The sequence below is a fragment of the Myotis davidii genome, unplaced genomic scaffold (assembly GCF_000327345.1).
Source record: "Myotis davidii unplaced genomic scaffold, ASM32734v1 scaffold638, whole genome shotgun sequence".
Classification (NCBI taxonomy): domain Eukaryota; kingdom Metazoa; phylum Chordata; class Mammalia; order Chiroptera; family Vespertilionidae; genus Myotis; species Myotis davidii.
The window spans coordinates 146,442-156,190 of record NW_006289391.1 but is presented as its reverse complement, the minus strand read 5'-3'; the positions used below and the strand labels follow the sequence as shown (position 1 = coordinate 156,190).

At 54.3% G+C, this 9,749-nt stretch overlaps 1 protein-coding gene across 1 annotated transcript in view; it reads left to right on the top strand.

Annotated features, from left to right (window-relative positions):
• Positions 1-9,749, top strand: part of SPNS2 (spinster homolog 2 (Drosophila)) — a 39,041-nt gene that overhangs the window by 21,954 nt on the left and 7,338 nt on the right. The window contains exons 4-5 of the mRNA XM_006761497.1: positions 4,909-5,045; positions 9,489-9,640. Of these exons, the coding sequence (XP_006761560.1) occupies positions 4,909-5,045; positions 9,489-9,640 (289 nt within the window). The remainder of the gene's footprint in view (positions 1-4,908; positions 5,046-9,488; positions 9,641-9,749) is intronic.

Sequence of the window (9,749 nt, the reverse complement as noted above, 5' to 3'; positions counted from 1 at the left end):
CCTCCCACCCCCTGACTCCCTGCGGCTACTCCATTGTCCCAGACCTGTGGGCTCAGCACACGTGAGCTGAGCGTGAGCTGAGGGAGGGCTTCCCCACAACGGACCACAGGATGTCCTCCTGCGGGAGCTGCTGGGAAAGCCAGCCCTGGGGAGATGAGGGGTGGGGCAGCCGCCGTTGCCCAGAAAGCTCTCCTGAAACAAACAAAGACGGTGGGGTGGGGGTGGGGCACAGGGAAGCTTCTAGACAGGCTGGTCTCTATTTGCAGCAAAGCTGCCTGCCCTGCTGGCCAGATTGGCCTCTGTGCCCTGCCCGGGACAGGCTCACGGGCTCCTGCCTTTGTCTGTGCCCTTCCTCCTGCCAGCAGCATCTTTCCTCCTGTTCCTGTCGTGATCGATTGTGGTCAGCCCCCTCCACTGGCCTGGGACAGCCCTGAGGGCCAGGAGAGGTCCTCTCTCGCCTGCCTCGGGCAGAGCAGAGGGGCGGGCTGCAAAGATGGGTCATGTCTCCCATTTCCCAGCCGGGGCCACTGGTTTGTGGGGGACTTGCCCAAGGTGACACTGACCCTCCTGACCCTGGACTCCCTTGCCCCCAAGGAAAGGCACTGAGGGAAGAGGGAGCCCGGGGTCAGGAGGGTCAGATACCATCTTGGGCAAGTCCCCCATGTATCAGTGGCCTCAGCTGTGATAGGGGACAGACAGGCTGAAGCTTAGGATGGTGCCTGGTGACCTGAGCAGGCTGGAGTCAGGGTGGGGACAGGGAGTACCTGCTGCAATAGGGGTGCACCTGCAGTCCAGGGTACCTCTGCCCACCCAGGTGAGCAGGCAGAAAGCCGGGGGGTGGGGTGGGGTGTGCGGGGCAGGGGGGAGCCAGCAGCTGCCTCCCTGCTCCGCTGCAGACAGGCAGGTGGGGATGGACCAGGAGGGTCGGGGTCTGGCCAAGGCCCTGCTCTTTTCCTTCAGCCCCTCTCCACCCACCAGGTGGAGCATGAAGGATGCTGTGGTTCTCTACTGCCCGCTAACTAAAGCCCAAACCTGGTCCTAGTGTTTAGGGCCCATCTGCGCTCCACCCCTTATCTCCCGCTGCTCCCTCCACAGCTTCCTCAGCTGCAGCCTGACCCACTTTCTCGCTGTCCCCAACACACTCTGAACTTTCTCTGACCTTGGGAACATCGGTCGGGACCACCCCCCTTCCTAGCCTGACAGTCCGTAGTGTGATTGAGAGCAGTGACTCCAGAGTCAGACAAATTGGGGGTTAAATTCTGGCTCAGCCACACACTAGTTGTGTGACGTCACTCCTTTCAGCCCCTGTTGTCCCCTCTGTGCGATGAAGACCATAGTGAGATTCAGATGCGAGAACCTGTGCTTATGCCCAGGGCACATCCTTGGGCCTTGCCTGTAATAAATACCCCGTAAATGATAGCTGAGGTTATTGTTAGCAAAAGGCATGGTGCCTCCTTCCCTGTTGTACAGGATCGCTTATCAGATTTGTAGTTTATATTTTAAGTGTTATTATCATGGCCAGTTGCTGTGCATCCCTCAATGCCCAGCACCGACAGCACCCCCTCCAGGAAGCCTCCCTTCATTATCCTGGCAGGAGCTGGCCTTCCTTGCTGGCTCCCTGACATTTTAGCCCTTTACTCTGGGCAACCCACGGATGGGGTCTGCCCCCGGGACCAGACAGGGTGCAGCTCCCACTCTGATTCTTTCTGCTCACTCCCCACCGAGCACAGACAGGCACCGAGGGAACATTCTCCCTCCCCCCTGAGGTGTGTAAGTCCTAATGAGACCGACATCTCTTTCCTGCCCGTATCCTGGTTTGATCTCAGAAAGGACCTGGGAGACAGGCCCAGCAGGAAAAATTATTTTTCTAGAGACGAGGAAATGATTTCTGCCTTGATTAATCTAAACAAGGGCCCAGTGTGGACTGGGCGGGGTGTGGCTGAAGCACCTTACGATCCTTATCTCATCCTCTGCTAAGAGCAAGTGGGGGGTAGCTACTTTTATCTTCATTTTACAGATGAGGAAGTTGGCCTGCTGGAAATGACTTAGACCTACCTGCGCCTAAGAGTCATTGTTAGATTTTTGGGAATCGTGCGAGCTGCTTTTTAAATACAACCATTATTAAAATCTAAATTATGTAAACTTACGATTAAACAACTTATATTAAAAACAAAGGTAATAGCCCGGGCCAGGGGTTGGGCATCGTCCCGTGCACCTAGAGGTTGCATGGGACATTCCCCGGGGTTTTGGGCTCCATCGCCAGTAGGGGGTGTGCAGAAGGCAGCTGATCAATGTTTCTCTCATTGATGTTTCTCTCCTCCCTCTCCCTTCCACTCTTCCTAAAACCAATAAAAACAGCTCTAACCTGTTTGGCACAGTGGATAGAGCGTCAGCCTGTGGACTAAAGGTTCCTGGGTTTGATTCTGGTCAGGGGCATGTACCTTGGTTGCAGGCTCCATCCCCAGCCCTGGTCCAGGTGTGTGCGGGAGGCAGCCAATTGATGTGTCTCTCTCACATCGATGTTTCTCTCCCTGTCCCTGCCACGCTTTCTAAAAATTAATGGAAAAATACCCTCGAGTGAGAATTAACACCCTCCAAAATAATAATAAAATTAATAAAAACATGTTTTAAAAAAAACACAAAGATATTAAGTACAATTCATCACTTCTTAATTATTTTACTGTGTTTTACTCTTATCTGTGTTCTTAAAGCTACTTACTTCTATTATATCTGGTAGAAATACTGTATATACCAGCGGTTCTCAACCTGTGGGTCACGACCCCTTTGGCGGTCGAACGACCCTTTCACAGGGGTCGCCTAAGACCATCCTGCTTATCAGATGTTTACATTACAATTCATAACAGTAGCAACATTACAGTTATGAAGTAGCAACGAAAATAATTTTATGGTTGGGTCACAACATGAGGAACTGTATTTAAAGGGCCAGAAGGTTGAGGACCACTGGTCTATACAGTGCTGTGTGGAACAGTGGCATCACATTGGTAGCTTGAAATCAGCCAGGGTGGGAGTCTTTACACCGTGGAAATTGGCACACAGTGTACATCAGGAGAGCCAGTTGTCCAACATTTGTCAGCACACCACTAACAGGCACAGAGAGGCTGTGACCTGCTTAGGTCACCCAGCTGGGAAAGAACAGAGTGGACTTAGCACCCACTTTGTCCCTTGTGCCCACTTTTGTGCATCTGTATGTTGATTACATCCAAGGTCCCAGTCACACATAGTTGGGATTAACAGCCCCCCCACCCCCTACACCCCATACATATGGTTCTCACTGAGATAGGAGACCGCCATACCCGCCAGCCAGCCCTCTCCCCTGGTTCACCTCCTTCCCTCTTTCCTCCCCTCCCCCTTTCTCTTTACCAGTCCAGCCTCCCTGGGGACTCGGGTCTTGAGAGAGCAGCCCAGCCCATGTGCACATTCAGCCTGGTGTCAGAGGCCTGTCACTGGCCACCTTGTCTGCCCACTCCCAGCCTTTGTCTGGCCATCTGCCCATCAGCTGTGGGACTGTCTGCCTGGACGGGCAAAAGGGGGGCTGCCTTGCCTATTGACCCAGATCTACCTTTGCTTACTGACCTCTTTACCCCACCTGGGCCCTCCAAGGCCCCTCCCATCACCGGCAGTGGCATCCCCACGGAGCCCTCTGAGCCTCTGCCCTTGTCTTGTTCTGGAAGAACAAAACCAGGTCAGATCACTCCTCTGCTCAGGTCCTCCGGTGTTTTCCTCTCTCACCCCCAGACGCCACAGCATCACAATGGGCCGTGAGGCCGCAACCCATCTGGCCTTTCCCCTTTGCCTCTTGTTCCAGCCACTCTGGCCTCTTGGCTGTTCTCAGATGTACTAAGTACACTCCTGCCCCAGGGCCTTTGTACTGCCATTCTTGCCCCAATATATGCATGATTTGTTTTTTTTCACCTCCTCCAGGTCTGTGTTGAAATGTCAGTTTCTCTGACCCTTCTATTTATTTTATTTTTTTAAAAAAATGTTTTTTAATTGATTTCAGAGAGGAAGGGAGAGATAGAAACATCAATGATGAGAGAGAATCATTGATCAGCTGCCTCCTGCATGCCCCACACTGGGGATCGAGCCCGAAACCCAGCTGACGCTCTCTCCACTGAGCCAAACCGGCTAGGGCTGCCTGTTTTGTTGGATGGATGGATGAATGAATAAATGAATGAATGAACAAATGAACCACAGTGTTTCCAAATGTCAGGGAAGCCTTGCAGCCGGCTGGGAGGGAGGGAGCTGTGATGTGTCAGGGGAGGGACCTGGCGTTCCGGCCCATTCTGCCCTGAATGGCTGTGACCTTGGGTCGTCCCCTTCCCCTCTTCCCCAAGTCTCACGGGGAAGGCAGTGTGGCCAAGCATCAGGACTGCTGGCTATGGAGACAGACAGGCGGGATCAAATCCCCACTGGGCTGCTCACTACTGGTGGGGCCCTGGGCAAGTCACTTCTCCCCGAGCCTGTCTCCCATCTGCGCGATGGGACGGGCTGGAAGGATCCACAGGAGGCTGGGGGTGAGGCCTAGTGCAGCTCCTGGCATACAGAACCTGTTCCACGAGAACATCTGTACTGTTTTAAAAGTACCCAAGGGCCCCCCTCCAGCTGGGTAAGTCGGGGGCCCTGCATAAAGAGGATGGGGTCGTAGAATCACCTGAACCCAGAGGGCCTTTCCTGCCACCCCTGGGCCCAGGCCTGGCTGAGGCTGCTTCCCCATCATCGTGAACATTTATCCTTCACACGCGCTTCCTCTCTGGGGCTGCTGCCTCGGGCCCTGGCCCAGGCTAAGCTCTGTCTCCTGGGCTCTGGCCTCGAGCTGGCGTGGTGTGGGCAGGTGGGTCCAGGCCCAGGGACCCTGCTCCGGCCCTCACGCTCTCCTCTGCCGCACAGTGTTCATCTGCAGCTTCATGGTGGCGGCGCCCATCTTCGGCTACCTGGGCGACCGCTTCAACCGGAAGGTGATCCTCAGTTGCGGCATTTTCTTCTGGTCGGCAGTCACGTTCTCCAGCTCCTTCATCTCCCAGCAGGTGAGCCTGGCCGGACGGCCCGCCCGCAACCCCAAGTGTCCCCTCCGGTCCTCCGGTGGGTGCGGTCTGCTGGCCTGTCGTAGTCTAGACTGGGGGTTCCAGCCCCTTTGCTCCAGCTCCAGATGGTATCCTCCAAGGACAGTGGGATGGGGGGTCTTTGGGACTTTTAGAAACTGGCCCTGCAAATAGGGCCTTCCCCACACTGGCCAGAGCTGAGGGACCCACAGCCCAGCAGCCGGACTCTCTAAGCTGCCTCTGACCTGGGGCGGATGCGAGGGACACGGGGAACTAGGAGTTCCCTCGTCTGGCTTGGGAGTTGGGACCCATTGGTTCTGGTCCTGGCCCCACCATCATCTTGCTGTAAGCCGCTACTCCTGTCTCGGCCTCCCACAGTTTGATGGCCAGCTAACTACTTGGGTCAAAGTCTTAGGGAAGCCAGCGTGACTTCGACATGAGGAAGATGTTTCTTACTCGGCTCCCACAGTTCTGGGTTTGGATATATCAATTCTGTTGCCCACTCAGCCTTGTGATCTGGAGAAACTTACTTAATCTCTCTGAGCTTCAATTTCTTTATCTATAAAATGGGGATAATACTGCTCAAAGGGTTATTGTGAGAAATAATAAGCCAATGAATATCTAAGCCCTGGAACATGGCGGGTGTTCAGCAAATCATTACTTTTACTCTTTCTTCCAAAAAGGAGATATGTTGCTTTGAGAGGTAGTGAGTTTCCCATCACTAGGGATGTTCAAGCAGAAGGACAGTCACCGTAGAGCAGCGGATCTCAACCTGTGGGTCGCGACCCCTTTGGCGGTCGAATGACCCTTTCGCAGGGGTCGCCTAAGACCATCCTGCATATCAGGTATTTACATTGTGATTCATAACAGTAGCAACATTACAGTTATGACGTAGCAACGTAAACAATTTTATGGTTGGGTCACAACATGAGGAAATGTATTTAAAGGGCCAGAAGGTTGAGAACCACTGCAGTAGAGGGAGGTAGTGGGAGAAGGGGAGAATACCAGATCTGTCCTCAAGAAGTTTCAGCTTAGGGGACAGAGGAGGAGACCCTGGCCCTGTCCTTGGGAGCACCCAGGCTGGGCATGGGAAGATGTGACAGAAGGTCCCATGTTTAGAGCCTTCAAGATGTGCAAAGTGCTGAGAGTCGATGTGAGGAGTGCAGTCTCTTAAAATCCATGGTTCAGGGAAGGCTTCCTGGAGGAGGTGGCATTGAGCTGGGCAGGCAGGACAGGGGGATGAGGCCTTTTGGTGGAGATAGCATGGGCAGATGGAGCAACCCCATGGGTGCAGATGGTGGGGTGTGTTCAGACATGGAGGAAAAGAGTGTTTTGGCTGGAAAAGAAGGCAGGGACCAAGTCAAGGAGAGCTTCAGATGCCAGGCGGGAGGGCCTGGGCTTCCTCCTGAGGGCAGTGCAGAGCCCTGGAAGAGTGTGAGGAAGGACCTGGTGATTCAGAGTTACATCGATCGAGAGGAGGTTGGAAGCCAGGGCAGAGGGAATCAGCAGGTTTGGGGATACAACTTTGCTTCATGGGCCGCTTCAGAGGAAGGGCAGGCTCAGGAAAGCTCCGAGCCGAAGTGTCAACCTCACACCCACGGTAAACCATGGGGCCGGGACCGGAAGCCGCTAGGGTCTCGCTGGGCTTGCCCTGCCTGGCCAGGCCCCTGGTCTTCTGACCCTTGGTGCTATTTCTGGGACTGACCAGTGAGTCCAGGACCAGGATGCCAGGGCTGAGCCCCTCCAGGTGTGTAGAGGAGGGAGGGTCGGGGAGAGAAGATGAGCAGAGGCAGGGAGAGAAGCAGACAGATCACCCCAATTACTCTATAAACTCACTGCAAGCACAATCCGAGTCCCACGGGATTCTGAAGTTAATTTGGCAGAGAAAACGCCTAGGAACAGCCAAGGACACGGTGAAAAATAACAGTGAAAGGGGACTTGCCCTGTCAGTTAATCCACCATGACTATTCTACCTGGAACAGCAGGGGGACAGACGAAGCCGTCGGGAGACACAGTCCTCCTTCCTGTGGGCATTGGCTGTAGCATGAAAGTTGCATCGCAGGGTTTCGGGAGAACTGACTGTCCATCTGGACAAAACATAACGTTTAGCCCGTATTTCGAACCACACGTCAAAATAAATTCCGGATAAGTCAGAGTAAAGTAAAAACTATAACCGTGTAGAACTATGAATCAACAAGCAAAAGACAGATAACCCAGTGGGAAAATGGGCAAAGGATAGCGACAGACAATTGCAGGAGCAGATACCCAATGGGCATTGACAGTAGGAAGAGACTATACTCTCAAGTAATCAGGGAGATGCAAATGAAAACAACAATGAGATAGCATTTCGCACCCATCAGATTGGCAACAATTAGAAAGGCTGGCAATACTAAGTGTTATTCAAGCTGCTGGTGGGAGTGTAAAGGGATAGACTCTTTGGAGAGCAACACGGCAGGGTTTTGTAAAATTCTAGCTGTGTAAATCCCACAGCCCAGCCTTTTACTTTGAGGTCTATGCCCAAGCCAGAAACTCCAGCTTGGGGACACGAGTGCATGTGAGGATGTTTGCTGTATCTTAAAATAGAACAAAAGGGAGACTAACTGAAGGACCATGACTGGGGGAAGCCCAGATAAAATGGGGTGTCTTCATCTTATGAGACTTATTTCTTTGTTAATACTTACCTGCGGATATTTTTTTCATTGATTTTTAGAGAGAGTAGAAGGGAGGAGGAAGGGAGGGAGAGAGAGAGAGAAAGGAGAGAGAGAGGGAGAAACGTCGATGTGAGAGAGACACATCATTTGGTTGCCTCCCGAACGCACCCGGACTGGGGCCAAGTATTGAACTTGCAACCGAGGCACCTGCCCTTGACTGGAATTGAACCTGAGACCCTCGGATGCGTGGGCCGGCGCTTGTAACCACTGAGCCACGGCAGCCAGGGCATCTTATGAGACTCCTAATCACAAAAGAAAGAACTAGATCTATATTAAAAGATAAGAATTAGGGGAAAGAGCAAGTTGTGGGACAAGATTCATGGAATGGTTCCTTTTATGGTCATTTTTTTTCAAAGCACATGGGACACTAAATGCTGTTTGTTCATTGGTACGTGGGTGTGCAAGTAACAAGTGCACAGAGCAGTGGTCTGGGGGGAGGGGTGGGGGGAAGAGTGGGGATCAACAGGATCCCTGGTCAGACAGGGCTTGCTTGCCTGCTCCTGTACCGAGGAGAATGGCTGAGGACACCCCTCCCAGTCGCGGTCCCTCTACAATTATATACCAGAGAACACTTCTCTCATTTGGGGATGGAATAGGCCTTCCTGAGCGAGATGTGAAATCCCAGAAGCCATTAAGGAGAAATGAGCGGACCGGACATTCTCAAATTAAACAACACGAAGTGAAGCTTCTGCCTGGAGGAGCTCCATGCACGAAGTGGAGAGAAAGATGGCGGGGACTATTAGTGACATACGTAATAAAGGGTCATTACCCAGGATGTCCAGCAAGCTAACAGAAGTCAAGGCAAGAAAGACAGTCCAACAAGAAATAGGCAAGGGCTGTGGGCAGATGGCCCCCAGGAAAGGAAGCAGAAGTAAGGAACCAGGAAAGACTCGGGGATGGAGACAGTGACGAGCTATAGAAATGAGAGGCGCAGAGACGGCTGAGCAGGACCAGTGACTCAGAGAAAGGCCGGGAAAGAGCCGGGCAGATGGAGAGAGGGAGGCAGAGCCCGGAGAAGGGCTGGATGTGGGCGATGCTGGCCGGATGGGTGGTCAGGGTGGGGCCGGGGAAAGATGACCAGCTGGGTTCTCAGGCCCTGGGCAGCTGGGGACAGAGAGGACCGGTCCACATCAAAGGGGTCATACACTGGCAGCGGGCACGGCCCCACCCTTCCCAGATCAGCAGGGCTGAGCTCTTTGATGTGTGTGTGTGTGAGGGGGATGGGGGGGGTGAGCACCGAGCACTGGGCTGCCCTGCCCACTCCCCACTCACACTTGCTCCTCAGTGCTGCCAGGGCCAGCCCGGCCGCCCTGCCCGGGGGTGGGACACAGTGGGGTGACTCGGGCTCCCAAGGCGGGGCCAGAACACAGGGAGGAAGTCTCCCAATTGGGGTGGTGGGGAAGATACAGGCTTGTGTCCACGGTGCTTACGAGGACAGAGGGGGCCTGTCTGGGCCAGAATTATAACACTCAACGTGGGAGAGTCAAGTCCCATCTCAGCACTGGGCCAACCAGGCCCTGTCAGACCCACTCTCTGGAGGGGGAAACTGAGGCCCAGAGTGGCCTAAGGGTGCCGTTGTTGCTGGGGCAGGGGTTGGGCTCCAACCTCTCCCCTAGCCTCCGGGCCCTGCAGAGGTGGGGGGCAGAGTAGGGGCAGAGGATGAGCAGGCGGAGGAGTTGGACGGTCCCAGCATTCTCCGCCCCTCCCTCCCCCACAGCACTTCTGGCTGCTGGTGGTGTCCCGGGGGCTGGTGGGCATCGGGGAGGCCAGCTACTCCACCATCGCGCCCACCATCATCGGTGACCTCTTCACCAAGAACACGCGCACGCTCATGCTGTCCGTCTTCTACTTCGCCATCCCGCTGGGCAGGTGAGGGTCGGCGAGGTCCCCTCCAGCTCTGACCATGCCTCTCCCTGAGGTTTGGTCCTCGGTGACCTAAACATGCGGGGTGGGGGGGCAACGCTGGCCCTGCTCTCCA